The sequence below is a fragment of the Vombatus ursinus genome, unplaced genomic scaffold, assembly GCF_900497805.2.
Source record: "Vombatus ursinus unplaced genomic scaffold, bare-nosed wombat genome assembly UNPS02014863.1, whole genome shotgun sequence".
NCBI lineage: Eukaryota > Metazoa > Chordata > Mammalia > Diprotodontia > Vombatidae > Vombatus > Vombatus ursinus.
The window spans coordinates 2,629,744-2,648,398 of record NW_020954641.1 but is presented as its reverse complement, the minus strand read 5'-3'; the positions used below and the strand labels follow the sequence as shown (position 1 = coordinate 2,648,398).

Sequence of the window (18,655 nt, the reverse complement as noted above, 5' to 3'; positions counted from 1 at the left end):
GGATTGGAAATGCCAGGCTTGAGCTACCAGTGGGGTATCTAGGAGGTCTATACGTGGTTGTAAATGGGGGTTTGGAGATCTGAGGGAAAAGTTAGAGATGGTCATAGAGATTTGGGAGCCATAAGCATCAAAGTGATAGTTAAAGCCATGAGAACCAATGAAATAATAATAAAATAATTAATAATTAATACAAATGAATAATAAATAATGACTACGATTTATATAGATAGCTAGGTAGCACAGTGGATAAAGCAGTAAGCCTGGAGAGAGAAAAACTTTAATTTAAATCCAGCCTCAGACACTTACTAGCTGTGTGACCCTGAGTGAGTCACTTAACCCTATTTGGCTCAGTTTCCTCAACTGTAAAATGAGTTGGAGAAGGAAATGGCAAAACTGCTCCAGTATCTTCGCCAAGAAAACCCCAAATAGGGTCACTAAGAATCAGAAGTGATGGAAAAGACTGAACAATATTAACAGCATTTATATATCCTAAGGTTTTCAAAGTACTTTATAAATATCATCTCATTTTATCTTCACAATAACCAGGGAAGTGGATAGAACACCAGTCCTGGAGTTAGCAGGACCTTAGTTCATATCTGACTTCAGACACTTACTACCTGTGTGACCCTGAGCAAGTCATTTAATTCCAATTGCTTCCCTCCCAAAACAAAGCAATATAATAACCATAGAAGCTAGGTGCTATTATTATCTCCATTTTACAGATGAGAAAACAGAAGCAGACAGAGATTAAGTGACTTGGCTCAGGGACACATAGCTAATAAGTGTCTGAGGTCAGATCTGAACGCAGGTCTTCCTGACTCAAGGTCCAGAAGTAAAAATTGCATCCCTTGAGATTTGCTTACCTTAAGAGGGTAATTTAAAAAATAGTCACAGTTTCTTTAAATGATGTTCCTTTGATATAGTTTTGAGTGATTTACTGATCTTGTTTTCTCACCTCTGGGCAGACTCCAGTTTGGCAATTTCCTTCCTAAAATGTGGTGCCCAGAATGGACTCCTCCAGAAGAGATACGACAAGGCCTGAAAACAGCCAAGCTAGTACCTCCTCATCCTGGACACTCTAATGGGGCCCAGGAACCAAATAAGCATTAAACCCAGTGTTGGTCATTAAGGAGCTTCTGATCACTCACATGGGACCCAGAACTTCCTGCTGGTGTGAGGATTCTAAGAGTCTAGTTTTATGACAGAGATATGTTGGTTGATGAGTTCATGATAATGTAAGGTTTGGGGATGAATGGGACCTTGGAGTTCACCCAGTTCAACTCTCTGATTTCACAGATGAAAAAATTAAAACCCAGAGACCAATATTCCAAAACTCACACATGCAGAAAATGAGGAACAAAAGTTGTCCAAATTCTCTGACTTCAAATGTAGCCTTCTCTCCATTGTACCCCATGTATATATTCTATATTCTATGACATTTCTACATAGTTCTATGTTCTATGTTTCATGTATGATATCTATTCACATTTCTCTGAGAGATGAGATTTAGAGCCAGGAAACTTGTGTTCTAACCCCAACCTGATTTATTGACTAGATGTGCAACCCTGGGCGAGTCACCTAACTTCTGTCTTCCTCAGTTTCCTCATTTGTAAAATGGCGATAATAATAGCACCTACCTCTTAGGGTTGTCATGAGAATCAAATGAGATGATAATTTTTAAAGCACTTAGAACAGTGCCTGGCACATAGTAAGTGCTATAGGAATGTTAGCTATTATAATTATTGCTATTATTCCCTTCCTCACAGAGTTGTAAGGTAAGTAGTTTGTGAAGCCTTAAATATTATCTGAATGCTAGTTATTGTTGTTTTGATTTTCATCATTATGCTTTCAAGGAATCACACTGCTCACAAATTATTTTAAGCATTCCTCATTTCCTCAGTGTAGGTAGAGTAAAGCCTTCCTACTGCATAAGTTGGTGTGATGAAAAACATCAGTTACCTTTAAACAAACCCTTTGGTAGTGCACAGTTGTGAAGAAATTTATAGTAAGAATTGAAGGCTTTTATCAGCCTCTTCTTTGTTGTTAATCATTTTTCAGTCATGTCTGACTCTTCATGATCCCATTTGGGGTTTTCTTGGCAGAGATACTAGAGTGGTTTGCCATTTCCTTCTCCAGCTCATTTTACAGATGAGGAAACTGAAGCAAACATGGTTAAGTGACTTGCCCAAGGTCACTCAGCTAGTAAGTGTCTGAGGCCAGATTTGAACTCAGGAAGATGAGTTTTCTTGACTCCAAGCAAGGTATTCTGTCTACTATGCCACCTAGCTGCTCTCTTCTTTGTTACCATTGTAATTGAACACATCTTTGCCCCTTATCAATTTTGTAAGCTCTGGGTGTGAGTCACTGTCTATAGGATCTTAAACACAGTAGGTGCTTAATAAACATTGATAGAATTGAAGATAGACTCTTTGCTGTTGTTTAGCTGTTACAAGTGATATATAATGCTATAGGTCAGTGGTTTTGAGCTCTGAGTGCATGGGTAGGATTTAGGGAATGCAAGAAGAACATGGGACCTGAGGAATTAAAGCTAAAAGGGACCTTCAAGGTTCTCTAGGACATTCCATCCCACATTCTGAAGATGAAGAAATTGAGGCCCAGAAATGGGGAAGATCCCAGGGCTAACACAGGGAAGAGCCAGGGTGTGGACAAGGAAGCAGCAGTTTGGGTTCAGTGGAAAGAGGGTTGGATTTGGAGTTAGAGGATTGGGAGTTAGAACTTGGATTCTAATGCAGCCATTTGCCAAATACGTGAATCTGGACAAGCATCTCAAGCCATTTCGTTCTCAGTTTCCTCCTCGGTGAAATGCAGGAGTTAAACTAGATGATTTCTGAAGTCTCTTCCAGTTCTAAATCTATGATGATCCCATGATATCATTACTTATGATTCAGCCCTCCATCCACACTGCCTTCCAATGATGGGGATGGGATATGGGAAAGCTTAGGGGCCTGGAAGAGTAGCTACAAAGAACCCAGAATGGCCTGAGGGTTCTTGATGGACTCTCCCTGCAGGTGGTCCGAAGAGAGCTGCCCACAATTGTGGTGGCCCTGACCAATTCCTTCCAGGACACCAGAGAAGAAGTGGCCTCTCAGCCTCAGAAAATTCACACTCATTTTCCCCCACCAAAATCTACTTCTTTCACTCTTCTTAGCTCAGCTGCATAAACACAAAAGTGATGAATGTGGAAGAGGAGTCAGGCTCTGTTTACTTGAACCCAGAAGTCAGAGTGAGGGGCAATGAATAGAAGCTTCATGAAGGCAGAATTCTGCTAAATATAAGAAAGAATTTAATTTTCTAATAATTAGAGTTGTCCAAAAATGGAAGAAGGGAGTGTCTTGTCACTGGTAGTGTTCAAACAAGGACTCAATGACCACTTCTCAGGGATGCTATAGAGCACTTCAGTTACAAGTTGAACAAGATGACTTTTGACATTCTTTCCAGCTGCCTTGTATGGTAGTAAGTTCCCCATCAATGAGATATTCAAGTAGAGGCTGGATGACCACGTGTAAGGGACATGGTAGAGGGAGTTTTTATTTGATGAGGAGGTAATCTCTGTGGTTCCTTCTAGTTGCCATTGAGAGGTGGTGAGGTCTTCAAATGAAGTACAATGAACTCTTGTTACGGATGTTATAGGGAGATTTTTTTTTGTTCAGATTAATGTATGATCAGATGCCTATATCCTTTCCAGCTATTTCCAAAGGTAGTAAACTTCTCATCAGTGGAAGTCTTCAAGTCAGGTCCAGATGACCACCTGTAAGGCATAGATGTAGTAGAAAGACTTTCTGCTTAGGTATTAGCTGGGGTACTGAGCTTTGAGATCCTTCCCCCTTGAAATTCTCTGATTTCAGAGGAGTACATTTCTGAAGCATCTACATCAGGCTACCAAGTCAGCAGGGAAGGAAGCCCTTCTAGGTATCAACCCTTTGTGGGAATGAGTGTCTGTGTTCTGATTCAGGTTCTCATATTGAACTCCGATGAACCCCAGGTTTAAGGTGTTCCCTGTTCCACCAAATGGAACACCATTGCAGTTCCCCGGGAAATCCTGTTGCTTCAGTTGCCCATTTTAGGTGGCCTTCTGAGTTTGCTTCACTAACCCACACCCCTAGTGATGTCCCATGTGTCAAAGTCAGTGGGGTGTAAGGGAGAGAGCGCTTAACTTGGAGTTTCATTCTTGCCTCAGGTACTTTTGGGCTATGTTACCATTGGCAAGTAATTTAACATTTCTGAATCTGACTTTTCCTGAAGGAAGTAATAATGCCTGTTGTTATGAGGATAAAAATGAAAAGGGCAATATAAAATGTTTTGTCAACTTTAAAGCCCTCTATAATTGTCAGTTGTTATTAAAACCATCTTGGATGTGGTGCTTCCCAGAGGGGCCTTTGAATTGGGATGACCTGGGGCTGCCTCAAATTCCCCCAAAATATCCCCATTTGTATCTGTGTGTTGACCTCTCTTACCTCTCCTTCCCACCCCTTCCAGTTGCCCTGGCAACAAAGCCAGCTTCCAGGATATAGGGACAGGATACTGCTTGCCCTAATTTTGGCCCCAACTGCATGCAACAGGATGGAATGTCAACCTCCCCAGAGGGGTCAACCAGCAAAGTAAGGACACACAACCAGATCTGTTCTGCTGAATCCCATGACCATAAGATTTAGAGCTAGTAGGAGCCTTTAAGATGATCCTTCTTAGCCTCCTCATTTAACAGATGGAGAAATGAAGGCTCAGAGAAGCGCTGTGATTTGCCCAAGGTCACAGATATAATAAATGGCAGTGCTGAGATTTGAAGCCAGGTTATCTGACTCAAAATTTATGATCTTTCCATTATGGCACACTGTCTGACAAGGAACACCCTATTGGGGTGACACAGCTAGGCCAGACTTAAAAGCTACTCTCCTCCACAGATCCAGTCACCTTCCCAGGAAGCAGGATGACACATCATTATTAAGCAGGATTTTATGTGGTGTCTGGGAGGGTAGAACCATTGTTTGTCTTCTCTGTAAAATGGGGATAATGATATTTATACTACTCCTCTCACAAGGTGAGCGTGAAGAAAATGCCTGATAAACTTTAAAGCACTGTATAAATGGGAGTGAGGGCAATAAGATGAAACTCACATGCCATAGAATGTGGGAAGGCACATTTCCAGCTGACATTGCTAGCTACTGACCCAAAAGCATTAGCCAAAAAGAGACTTGGGGAGAGACCATGCCTTGTCCTATTTGTTCTGATGGGCTAATCTGATTCTTCTGTAAAGAGGACACTCAGAAAGGACAGGGTAGGTTCCGGGCATGTCTTTATCACTATAAGTGTTTGGTTGCACCTTTGAAAGTACTTAAATTATACATATCAGCCCTATCAGGAAAAATAAAACCACGCCTATTTTGAAACCTTGGTGACAATGCAGATGTTTCTAACAGTTCCTATTACTCTCAGGTTGTACTAATTTTTTTTCCCCATTCTTAAGGACAGTATGGATTAAGCAAAAGTGCAACAATGGATAAACTTCCAACATCACCCAGAGAGGCTTACTAAAGAAACCAAATTTCAACTCGATAGCAACTTACCAAGCCCAGACTAGAACACCGTGCCTGGGGCTGGGGCTACAAAGATTAAAATAAAAAAAAAGAAAGATTTCCTTCCCTCTCACAGGGAACTCATAGTCAAGGAGGCCAGGGGTAGGGGAGCGGTGAATAATGGAAAAGTAAAAAGATACCTGTACCCCAGGTACAAGTTGATAAGAATTCAAGAAGGCTCACTTGAGAGATTCGGGAAGGAAAGATCACTTTTAGGAGTCAGGGTGGGTGGAGGTAGGGCAAGGCTTTATGGAGGTAGCATTTGAAAATAGGCCTAAAAGGAGCAGAAGCATGGACAAGAACAGAGGGCAGCTTGCCCCAGGCATGAAGGGTTATGTGAAAAGGTACATGGAGGAAGGACATAGCAGGGTCCCCAAAAGCTAGAAAGATGCTCTTCATCTACTAAGTTAACATTTAGCAGGGATACATGTCCTTTCTCCCTCCGGGTTTAATAACTCAAGGACACAATAAAAGATGGAGAAGTTGGGGCTAGACAATTCTGTGTATGAAAAAGACCTGGGGATTTTAATGAAATTTAAGGTAAATAAGTCAGTAGAATAATATAAGGCAACTATGTGGCACAGTGGATAGAGCCAGGAAGACTCATCTTCATGAGTTCAAATCTGGCCTCAGATTCTTATTAGCTGTGTGACCCTGAGCAAGTCACTTAACCTTGTTTGCCTCAGTTTCCTCATCTGTCAAATGAGCTGGAGAAGGAAATGGCAAACCACTCCAGTATCTTTGCCAAGAAAACTCCAAATAGGGTCACAGAGAGTCAGACATGACTGAAAAATGACTGAACAATAACAACAACAACAGCAACAGCAGCAGAATAATATGGAAGTAAAAAAAAAATCTATGACCTCTTTTTCTGTGCAAAACTGCGTTCAATTGTTACAAGGACTCCTGCCTGGGAGTCCTCCCTTTGTCACCATGGCTTGCATCTTAGTTCCCTTCTGAAGTCTGGCTTCCTTGCTGTTCTTCAAACAAGACACTCTGAAACATCAAACTCCATCCATTTTCACCAGCTATCCCTCGTTCCTGGAATTCTCCTCCCTCCTCACCTTTGCCTCCTGGTCTCCCCGGCCTTGTTCAGATCTCAGCCAAAACCCCACCTTTTTCAAGAAGGCTTTCCCAGACCTTCTTTTTTTTGTTGTTGCTTAATGTGATTTTATTTATTTATTTTATTAATAAATTTATTTATTTTTAGTTTTAACATTTACTTCCACAAGATTTTGAGTTCCAAATTTTTACTCCATCTTGCCCCTCCCCTTACTCCAAGATGATGTGCATTCTGAATACCCCTTCCCCTAGTCTGCCTTCCCTTCTATCTCTCCCCCTCTTCTCTTATCCCCTTCCCCTTCTATTTTCCTGTAGGGCAGGATAGATTTTTGTACCCCATTTCCTGTATTTCTTATTTCCCAGTTGCATGTGAAAACATTTTTTTTTCAAACATGTGTTTTTAAAACTTTGGGTTATAAATTTTCTCCCTTCTTCCCTCCCCACCCACCCTCTTTGAAAAGGCAAGCAACTCAATATAGGTTATACATGTGCAGTTAATGCAAAACACTTCCATAGTAGACATGCTGTGAAAAACTAACTCTATTTCCCTTAATCCCATCCTGCCCACCCATTTATTCTATTCTTTCTTTTGACCCTGTCACTCCTCAGAAGTATTTGCTTCTGATTACCCCTTTGTGAGCTCCTTGAAGGCAGACCCTGATCTTGCCTTCATGTCCTTAGTACAGTGCTTCTCATTGTACTAAGTAGACACTATACATTTCTTTCAATGTAAGTGTTTCACTGAACCTTTGAAAGGACTTACATTATACAAACTCCTGACTTGACTCTGCAATTTGATAATCTTGTTGAGTTTCCTGGACCACTGAGAGGTTAAGTGCCTGGCCCAGGGTCACAAAACCAGCAGGTGTCAAAGGTAAAACTCAAACCCAGATCTTTCTGACTCTAACACCAGCTCTATAGCCAGTAGGCCACACTATCTCTCACAGTGACCTTAGGCTGCATTAACAGAGGTATTATTTACAGAGTGAGGAAGGTGATAGCCCTGTTGTCCTCCCACACTGGTCAGCCCAACTTAGAGGATCATATTCAGTTCTGAGCATTGTATTTTAGGAAGGGAATTAACAAATTAGAGTGGGTTTAGACGATAGTGAGAAGATTGGAAAACAACAGTTAAAGGAAGATGAAAAGGGGGTGTTAGCCTGAAGAAGAGAAGATTTGGGAGGGAAATGATAGCCATCTTCAAGTAGGTGGTGAAGTGTATAGAGTGCTGGGCCTAGAATAAGGAAGACATATCTTCCTGAATTCAAATCTGATTTCGGATACTTACTGCCTGTGTGACCCTGGGCAAGTTACTTAACCATCTTTGCCTCAGTTTCCTCATCTGTAAGATGAGCTGAAGAAGGAAATGACAAACCACTCCAGTATCTTTGCCAAAAAAACCCCAAATGGGCTCATGAAGAGCTGGACACTACTGAAAATGACTGAATAACAACAATAACATACAGAAGAGGGACATTTGGCCTGGTGTGTAAGTTGCAGAGGCAGATTTCTGCCAAATGTGAAGAAAAATTTCCTACCAATTAGAGCCATCCCAAGAGAGTATGTTAGGCCTTAGTAAACAACGAGATCCTTATCACTGGAAGTCTTCAGGTGATAGCTAGATTATCATTTATTGGGATGTGATAGGGGGAGTTCTTAATTCAGGTATGGATTAGGCTGGGTGACTGCTGAGACGCTTGCCAATTTAGATTCTGTGAGGATGAGATTTGGGGGAGAGTGTCCTAGCTTGGCTGGAATGCAGAGTCGTGAAGGGATGTTTTACAAGAAAAAGCTGGAAAGGAAGGCTGGGGTCAGATTGTTAGTCAGTCAATCAACAAACATTTATTAAGCACCTACTATGCGCCAGACACTGTGCTAAGCAATGGGGATACACAGAATGGCAGATAGTTGACTAATTTGACATGCAGAGTGTGTGAAGGGGAGTTTTATAAGTAAAAGCTTGAAAAGAAGGTTGGGATCACATTATGGAAATCTTTGCTTAACCCACCCCCCCAGCCCAAGTTCTCTTTAATTATTTACAAAATAAAAGCCCATATTCATGGAAAAAAAAAGTCAAAACTGACCTTTAAGGTCCTACATAATTTGACTACAACCTTTCTTTAAAAAACAAAACAAAACAAAACAAAACATTATACTCCTTTAAAAAAATCATGATCACTTCCCAGTGATTCTCTCTCCCCCACGCTATTTTGTAACGAATAAGAATAGTCAACTAAAACAGATCAGCACTTTGCCATATCTGAAAATGTATGCCTTATTCTGTACCTGTAGTCCGCCATCCGTCTGATGCAGTCATCAAAAGTTAAGATTGTTCCCTGCTTTGAACAGAATTCATCTTTCATTGTTGTTTTCCTTTGAATTACTGTGGTTATCATACAGTGTTCTGCCAATCTCACTTTCCAGCCTTATCTCGTTACCTTCTTTCCTGCACCTTATGCTTTGCTGAAGTGGGCCATTTACCAATAGATCCCACATTTTTTTTTCCAATTTTTTTTCCATTTTCTTCCGATTTCCTACAATTTCCTGGCATCTGCCCCCTCCCCACCAAGCCTGGTCCCCTGCCTGAAATGCTTTTTCTTCCCAGTTCTGCCTGTCTGACTCCTGTCTATCCTTCCAGCCTCAGCTCAAATGTCACCTCCTCCAAGAAAGCTTCTTCAATCTCCCTTTTCCTATCCCTTACAACTAGAATGGGATTTCCCTATCCTTTGCACTACTCTAGTTATTCAATCTCTTTTATTGTTCTTTCATTCTATGGCTTATAGAATAGGTGTTTTGTGCCCATGTTTACAAGATTTTGAGCTTAAAAGGACCTTTGAGATCGAGGCCAGCCCTATCATTCTTTCAGACAAGGAAACTGAGGACCTGAGACAGGAAATGATGTATCCAAGGCCACAGATAAGACAAATAGTAGTGCTAGGATTAGAATCCAGATCTTTTGACTCCAAGTCTAATGCTCTTTCCACTTTTCCATTTTTCCTACCAGACTGTGAGCTCCATGGGATCAGAGGTTAAACAATTATTTGTCTTTGTCCCCTTTCCTTCCCCACCCCCCCTTCCCCGAAATCAGCATAGCAGAGCACTGATTCCTGCAGAAAGTCAGCCTGCGGAAGTGTTTTAACAAATAAGTAAAAGAATAAAATAAACCTTTTTTTTAAAAAATGTGACCAATCAAACATCATCCCACCAGTCAGGAAAGACAAGTCATAAGAATCACAAAAAGTTCCCACACCTTAAGTGACTGTTTTTCTGCTGTCTGAGTTTACAATGGCCACCCAGAAAACGTTGGTCAGCAGCTCCTGGTGGAGGATTGGATTAATTGTAATAGGCACACCTTGGGGAAAACCAGCTGAAGCCTCTAGGAGGGAGGACCGTTGGAGCACATCCTGCTGGAGGCAATCAATGTGCTCCCCAAACCTGGAGTGTAAATTGAGTATCTTTCCATTGACTCACACTGTCAATTTCAGAGTCACTTTATCTTCATTTCTGATTATTCTTCAATTGCTCCTTTCATCCCATCTCTCCGCCCTCTCTCCCCAGACTCCATCAGGAACTGAGCACAGAATGTGAGAGCTTGAAAGGACTGTTGAACATCAGAGCTAGAAGAGACCTTAAAGGAGCCCACAGAATTTCAGAATTGGAAAGGACCTCAGATCATAGAACAAAGAATATCAGTGATGGAAGACATTGAGTGCTATTCCCTTGTTTTACAGAAGAGAAAACTGAGGCTCAGAGAGGGTGCCTGTGCCTGCCACAGAGTAGGTGCTTAATAAATGCTTGTTGCTTGGGTATTCAAGATCATACAGTAAAGTTTCACTTCTGAAGTAGGATAAGAACTTAGGTCTCCTGGCTCCTCCACTACATTACATTGCCTCTGATCTGCCTTGATGAGTGATTTAAATGGAACTCTCTGGAAAACAAGAAATGTGCTTCACATTTGAAAAGCGCATATACTAAACCTTTTACCTACATTAAAACCTTTGAACCTCACAATGAGGTAGGTAATACCATTATTGTTCCCATTCTACAGATGAGCAAATTGAAGTGCAAAGAGGGAAAATGATTTTCCTAAGATCACACAGCTAGTAAGCAGCAAATTCAAGCCTCCAATCTAGGTCTTCCAATTCTAAGGCCAACGTCCTTTGCTCCAGGGCCTCTTTCCCCATTCCACAATGATTGTCCCCACATAAATGGAGCTTAGTGTTGTAATCAACTAAAATTCACAGCAAAATTAATCTGATACCTATTTAATGACATGCATAATCATTTCTGTACTGCATGGTAATCAGGCATAAACAGTGAACACTTTTAGTAAATGAGTGTAATCAGTGTTACTTTTGCACAGCCAAACAAATTTCTAGAGGAGAAGAAGCTGGAGAACAGAAGAGGGTCATGGATATGTAAAAAAAAAAATGCTCTGAGTGTGGAGAGACAGAGCTGGTCTCAGAACTAAGAACATCTGGATTCAACTTTTTTGCTGCGTGACCTTGATCAAATCACTTGACCCCTATGTGCCTCAGTTTCCCTATCTGTAACATGATGGAGTAGGACAAGATGATCCCTTAGGTTCTAAGTCCAGTGTTGTTCCTTCCACTATGCCATGCTGGCATAGAGCCAGAAGGGCCTGGGTTCAAATCCTGCCTCTGACACACACAGTCTGTAAGACGTTGGGCAAGTCATCTAATCTCTAAATTCTCTTAAGAAACTCTCCAAGGCCATAAGTTGAAGAAAAGTTCTCAACCTGCACTGGTAAAGGAAATTCCTCACTGGGGCTCCCTATATAAATGATGCCATAAGTCTGGCCCCAAATCATCTCTACCCTCTATTGTGAGTCCCTGTGATCCCTGACAGTCAGTTCAAAGTAAGAGTCTGGAACTCAGAAGTGAGATAAGGGCTAGAGACAGAGATCTGGGATGGTGCATAGCGGTGACAGATGAAATAATGGGAATGAGTGTACTGTACAGGGAGAAATTGCAGTAACCAGGTGATGTTTTGGAAAGAACACTAGTTTTGAAGCCAGAAAATCTGGTTTTGAATCCCAATTCTGCTCCTTACTAGCTGTGTGACATTGGACAAGTCTCTTACCATTTCTTTATCTGTAAAGTAAGGAGGATGGATCTCTAGGTCTCTTCCAGTTCTAAATCCGATGATATTATTCCTTGAGGAAAAAAGATTAGCCTCAGTCTCCAGGCTAGAAAATGGTGACTTCAGAGGATCTAGGCTGAAACATGCTTCTCCACTCTTGTTAGAGGTGGCAGACTAGATAGAGGAGCAGACTGAAGTATACATTTTGTTTGGCTGTGCTTATTTGTGTCAAGGCAGAGTTTCATGGGGGTGGGGGTGAGGAATCATCGCAAAGGGACAGTGATACAAAAAAAAATAAAAGAGGGGGCAGCTAGGTGGCGCAGTGGATAGAGTACGGGCCTTGGAGTCAGGAGGACCTGAGTTCAAATCCAGCCTCAGACACTTAACACTCACTAGCTGTGTGATCCTGGATAATTCCCTTAACCTCAATTGCCTCCCCAGCCCTCCCCGTCAAAAAAAAAAAAAAAAGAAAGGAAAAGAAAAAAAGCATCAATAAAACCTTTGCAAATTAGCCCACTCAGCCCCCTACCTATTGGCTGGCGGCAGATACCAGACCAGGCTTTACTTTCATATTCCTTCCTGTCCTTCACCCAGGACATTTCTCACCATCTGCCTGACTGCTAGTATCATTCCCCCCTCCCTCCTCTTTCCTTCTCCCCAGAACAAAACACCCTATCTGGTCACTACTCCCTTTATTAAGTCTTCCCTTATTAACATGTAAGTTCTTCAGGGCTGGGACTGTCTTCTAAAATATTTGTATCCCCAGTGCTTAGCACAGTGTCTGGATCATAGCAAGTGTTTAATACTTTCTCACTCAAAAAAAAAATAAAAAAAGGCAGTTGGGCTGGGGGGAGTCAGTGTCCAATGCTTCTCTCTTTTAGGAAAGAGAGATCATAGATTTAGAACTAGAAGGATTAGGGTCCAATCCCTTCTCTTTCTGGGTCTGTAAAACGAGAGGGTTGCACTGGGTAGATACCTGTAAAGCCCAGTTATTATAATCTGCAACCATGCCTGGCTGAAATGCCTGGAGGGACAGGGAGTATTGAAAGTGTGAGGCAGAGCAGAAGAAGGAGAGGTTATGTAGCAATACTCCATACTTCAAAGGAAATCAGAAAAGAAATTTGGGACGGAGTGCTCTTAGTATGGGAGCAGGGAAGAGGGGAGTAAAAAACTCAAGAAGTGAGAAGAGACATAAAGAATGAGAGAAAGTCACCCAAACTGCCATGTACCCACCCACTTTTCTCCTCACAAAGTCCATCTCAGGCCCAAGCCAGGCATAACAAACATTTGATTTATCTAGTCACCCACCCTTTTGGACCCAGGTATCCTCCCTTTTCTCTTTCCTTTAGAGTTAGTGTTGTTGTTATTCAGTCATTTTTCAATCTGTCCAACTCTTTGTGACCCCATTTGGGGTTTTCTTGGCAAAGATACTGGAATGGTTTGCCATTTTCTTCTCCAGCTCATTTTACAGATGAGGAAACTGAAGCAAACAGGGTTAAGTGACTTGCCCAGGATCACACAGCTAGCAAGTGTCTGATGTGAGATTTGAACTCAGGAAGATGAGTCTTCCTGACTTGAGGCCTGGCACTCTATCCACTGCGCCACCTAGCTGGCAGCATCAAAGCTTTCTTCCTGTGTCTGTCCAGTCTCTTCCTTCTCAGTGCCAGCCTTCACACTCTGCTTAATGCACAAATTTGACTATGTCACTCCTTCATTTTTTATTTATTTATTTTTGGTTAGGCAGTGGGGTTAAGTGACTTGCCCTGAGTCACACAGCTAGTAAGTGTTATGTGTCTGAGGGCAGATTTGAACTCAGGTCCTCCTGAATCCAGGGCCAGTGCTCTATCCACTGCACCACCTAGCTGCCCCTTTTGTCACTTCTTTATTCAAAATTCTTCAATGATTCCCCAGTGCTCAAAGACAAGAAAAAACAAATCTGACTTTGACCTACCTTTTCAAACTTATTTTACTCTATTCCCTTCCATGAGAACAGTGTGGGATGTTGGGTAGAGACCTCACCTTAGAGCAAGGATGAACTGGGTTCAGGTCCTGCCTCTGACACTTATTAGCTGCATGACCCTGGGCAAATTACTTAATCTCTCAGAGTGCTAGGCAACTCTGAAAGCTTCAGGGAATGTAGCCTCCTCTATCAGTGCAATCACAGATCCAGTCCCTCTCCTCATCTCCTTTCTGCACCCCATATTCCAGCCAAACTGGACTATATTTTGCTCCCCAATCCTGTCCTGCATTTTCCTGTTCATTTATGCAGAACTGGCCCAGAATGTATGTCTTTTCTTCAGACCCCAAAGGAATCCTTCCCTCCCTTCAAGGCTCAGCCCAGCTCAAATGCCTTCTCAATGGAGAAATCATCCTCTTCCTTGTTAACTGCCACTCCATCCCTTCCCCCAGCTGAAAGCTATCTTTTTATTGTGCATAATCTAGAGTCCTCCTTTGCCTTTATCATGTTCTATCTGGTGCCTTCTAGGGGCTATATGATTTCTAAAGGTCCTTCCAGCTGTTTTGGCTGCATAGATACTGATCTCTGTACTAATCCTACCTACCATCCCATTATACTGTAAATTCCTAGAGGGCCAGGGACTGCGTTATTTTCAACTTTGTATTCCCAGGGACTTGTACATAGTAGATGCCAATTGAATTATTTGCTAAATTGACTGGAGGGGATAGTGGGGGTGAGAAGTGGGATAGGACAGTGATGACAGCCTTAGAAGATAATCATATCTTCCCTAAGTCTTCTCTGCCCCAGCTTAAATTCCTTCAATCAATCATTGTATGACAAAGATTCCAGTCTTCTCACCTGATTGCCCTTCTCTGTACATGCTTCAACTCATCCGTAAAACGTGTCTCTGGAACTAAATATCCCAGTCTAGGTCTGGTGTGACCAGGGCAGAGGATTGTGGGGACCCTCACCTCCCTCCTGCTTCTTAGAGAGGCTTGTTCCTTGTATTCCAAGGCTGGCAGCCAAGTCTTTTTGGCATTCTGAATAGTGCAGACCTGCCAGCCGGACAGCCCTTAGCTGGAGGCCACACCTCTGTCTCTTCCTCCTCCAGTTTCACCAACATCTGGACAGAGAGACCCAGAGGAGACTAGAACATGGCCCAATCCTGTCCGAGTCTAGACCAACTTCTCTAAAAAAGACTGTTCCCCAAGGATGTTAACAGAGGGCTTTGTGTATTCCGAATAATAATAACCACGATTTTGCTAATGCTGTAGTGCTTTAATATTTACAAAGGACTTTCTTAGCACAATCAAGAATAAACCCATTTCAAAAATAAGGAGACTGAGGTTCGTTCACCATCACAAAGCAAAGAAGTATGACAGCTGGATTCCATCTCTGGCCTTTTAATTCCAAGCCTTTCCACTGTGTCACACCTCCTTTCTAGATGGTTTAAATTTTCTATCACAGTGAGACAGGGACTGTGGGCCAGGCAGAATATACTGCTGGAATTTGGTAATGAGTTCCCAGTCAGTGGAGGTATCCTATCAGAGGCTGGATGAGCTCTTTTCAAAGATACTATTACAGATTAGAACTGCAATAGATTCCTCTATGATTCTGCAAATTCATGTACACAGACTCCCCTAGGAGAGTTCAAATATAGAGAAAAACTATTTATTTGTAGAACTAAGGAAAGAATCTGTGTTTTTCATTTGTTTTTCTTTCCTGGAGCTGCCTTTTCTCCAAAACCTGGCTTTCCTCAGAATCACAGAATTTCAAAGACCATGTAATCTAACTCATACCTGAAGAGAAATTCCCTCTATGAAATTGCTCCCAATTCAAGAATAGCTGATACTTTTGATTTTGGTGGGAATCATCAAGAGATAGAAGGGGAATGAATATACTCTAGGCAAGATTTGAAAATTGCACAACTCATCTATACCAATAATACTCCTGTGTATTATTGTTCATGGTAGGCTCTGTGTCTTTATCATAATATGCTACTTGACATCACAAAATAGCTGGATGAGACTAAGGATCATAGAGCCAATGACATAGTAGAAAGTACATTGAATGTAGAGTCAGAAGACTTGATTTTGCCGCTGATTTGCTGTGTAACTTTAAGCAAATAAGGTTGTTTTTTTTTTGGCTTAGTTTCCTATATATAAAATAAGGCTCCTTCAGCTCAATTAATCTTCTCATTTTATATATGAAGAAACTAAGATTCAGGCAGGACTAATGATCTGCCCAAGACCATACAAGTGGAAGAGCTGGGATTTGAATACAAGTCTACTTTCCCCCTAGCATTAAAACATCACCATTTTCAAAAATCCATGTAAAATAAACCCTTCACTGCACCCTCATACTTGCTGCACCCTAAGCTGATACCTTGCCTATCCCTAGTTTTGGCCATTAGACACAACTACCCTGGAAATTAGAAAAAGAGAATGGAACTCTTGGTCTTACTGGAGACAGAAAGCATATGCCAGCCTTGCCCTAGGGAGCCGTTTACAAAAGGGATTATCAACCACTTGTCCCTCTCTTCCCTGGATGAAAAAGATCTCTTCAGTTTTGTTTTTCAAAGGGTTTTCCAGAAACTCAACCATAATAAAGTATCACATCTACTTACCACTTTAAAAATCAATTTCCTCACAACTCAGTCAGGTCATCAGTTCAAATATTATCCCCATCATACAGATGAGGTAACGGAAGCCCAGAGAGGTGAATTTAGTTGTCCAAAGTCACAGCCACTAAGAGATGAAGTTGGGACTCAAACACACATTCAGTTGTCTTTCTGTTAACCAAGTCATTCATACATACACATTTCTGCTCTTTACGTATGATGAAAAGTCGCCAATCAAAAATAACTTCCAGAAAATACTGACTAGATGCTGATTAGAATCACTGGCCTAGGTGGAAATTCTAATTCCTTTTCCACTATATCATATTGCACTAATTATTGAAAACTGCAGGCACATATCTCTGGGAAAGATCCCACCTCAATCCTTTGATCTTGACTACCCCAGAGCCAAACCAATGGCCCAGAATGGCAAACCAAAAGCAAGCAAAATCCAATACCTGTATCTGAGAGGGTCATAGGATTACACAATCATTAAAGCTGGAGGTCATAAAGAACCCTGAAGTTTTTGCTTTTATTTGCGCACGTGCACACGTGCACACACACACACACACACACACACAAGGGGACAATACAAATTTAATTTCAGTCTCATGGACTTTTGCTCTATGACCAAAGCCTCAAAGTACAGCTGGACAGAGAATAAGTTCCACAGGACATGGCTTCATGTAATGATTTTTTCCTGGGTTTCATGCACTGAGTGCTCAGCAGTCTACCCATAGATGACCAGAACTGGAGGGGACCTCAGAAATTATCTAGTAGAAACCACTCCTTTAATAGAAGGGGAATAGAGGGGGCCAGAGAGGATAAGGGTCTTGACCAAGGTCATGCCAAAAAGTCAGCAACAGAGTCAGCACTTGAACCCAGTTCTCTTGCCTCCTAGTTGGAAGTGTTTTCTACTATGCCCCAGCTGCTCATGCGCTTTCCAACAGCTGTAAACCAATTGGCAAAGATAGGTCCCACCCAATCCATCTGGCAGGAAGATGTCTGAGCCAGCTCCGGCAGATCATTTGTCATCTGGGGTATGCAGGGACGATTCACAGACAGTGCCTGCTTCCCTTCTCACATTCCCATCAGTTTCTAAATACAGTCATTCCTCCCCACCCCCATCCAGTATTCATCAACCTTAAACTACTATAGAAATGTGAGTTACTGCTATTATTACTATTCAACACTGTTAAGAGCCAGACTGGCCTTTGGAGAGATCTGCCTGGGATACCGTACATTTGGCTACCATTGCACACACCCACCAACCTGCCTTTGCCTATTTATATTACCCAGGCAGGGGCCTGGGAATGGGGAAAGAGAGCACCCAGAGAGCTCTTTAAAGATACCCACATCTGGACAATAGCTTGACCCAGGCACTACTGTCTACTACCAGGCAGACCAAGTGCCCTATAGGGCAGCTGTCAAAGATGGGTGGCATCCTCCTGCTCCGAAAGGCCTGCCTTGAACCTCATCTCCCCCGTAGGAACAAAAGCAGGCAGGAGCCTGGGTGTGGATGGTTCCTGCAGATGCAGGGTTGCCTCTTCCTGCTCCTCAGTCAGAGCCAACGCAGCCTCCCCTCCACCTCCACCCCAACGCACCCGGTTCCCATAGAGAAGCAATAGGAATAGATAGATGTACTTACTGCTGGTGTTCATGGTGACGCCCTGGCTCTGAATTTCTCATTCAACAAAGAGGCCAAGGCGGTTCTTTAAATGTAGTCTCTCTTTGCTCCAATGCTCACCTGGAGGAGGGGGGGCGCGGAGAGAGGGGGTAGAGGAGGGACTAGCAGGGAGAGGGCTCACGCTGATCTCCAAGATTTCTTCCAGTTCTAAATCCTATGATCCTGTGGTCTTTTCTATCCCAGGTATTCCCTCTCTGCCCCGAGTCTGCCTCTCTCTGCTTCCTGACTGCTCTCAGTCGTGGAAAGGCAGAAGCAATGAATGACAAGCAGATAGGCTGGCAGGCAAGGCATGCAGGCCCACGGACAGACAGACCGACTGAGTGCCGCTGCCCTGGCGCCTCGCCTGCGCTCTCGCTGGTTCCAGGGCTCTCCCGTGCAATGCGGAGCAATTCCAGCTGGACTTTTCCTGTGAGCGCTCCAAGGGGGTGTGGACCACTGAGAGGGAGGGAAAAGCAGGGGAGGTGGGAGGGAGGGAGAGGAGGGAGGGTGTCAGGCTGCAGCCCCGCTCCTGTCCAAGCGAAGCCAAGTCGCTGCTGCGAGGTCCTTGCCCAGCCCCACAACTCGCCTGCCAGCCGACGCTGGGAGCCCCGAATGCCCTCTCCGCGCCCCGCCCCGCCCCGCCTCGCCGCGTGCCTGGA

General features: G+C 42.9%; 1 protein-coding gene across 2 annotated transcripts in view; it reads right to left on the bottom strand.

Annotated features, from left to right (window-relative positions):
- Positions 1 to 18,384, bottom strand: part of ABLIM3 (actin binding LIM protein family member 3) — a 170,803-nt gene extending 152,419 nt beyond the window's left edge. For both annotated transcript variants that reach the window (XM_027841881.1, XM_027841882.1), the window contains exon 1: positions 17,979 to 18,384. In XM_027841881.1, coding sequence (XP_027697682.1) covers positions 17,979 to 17,991 — 13 coding nt within the window. In that variant the 5' untranslated portion in view covers positions 17,992 to 18,384. The remainder of the gene's footprint in view (positions 1 to 17,978) is intronic.
- Between the last annotated feature and the right edge of the window lie 271 nt (positions 18,385 to 18,655).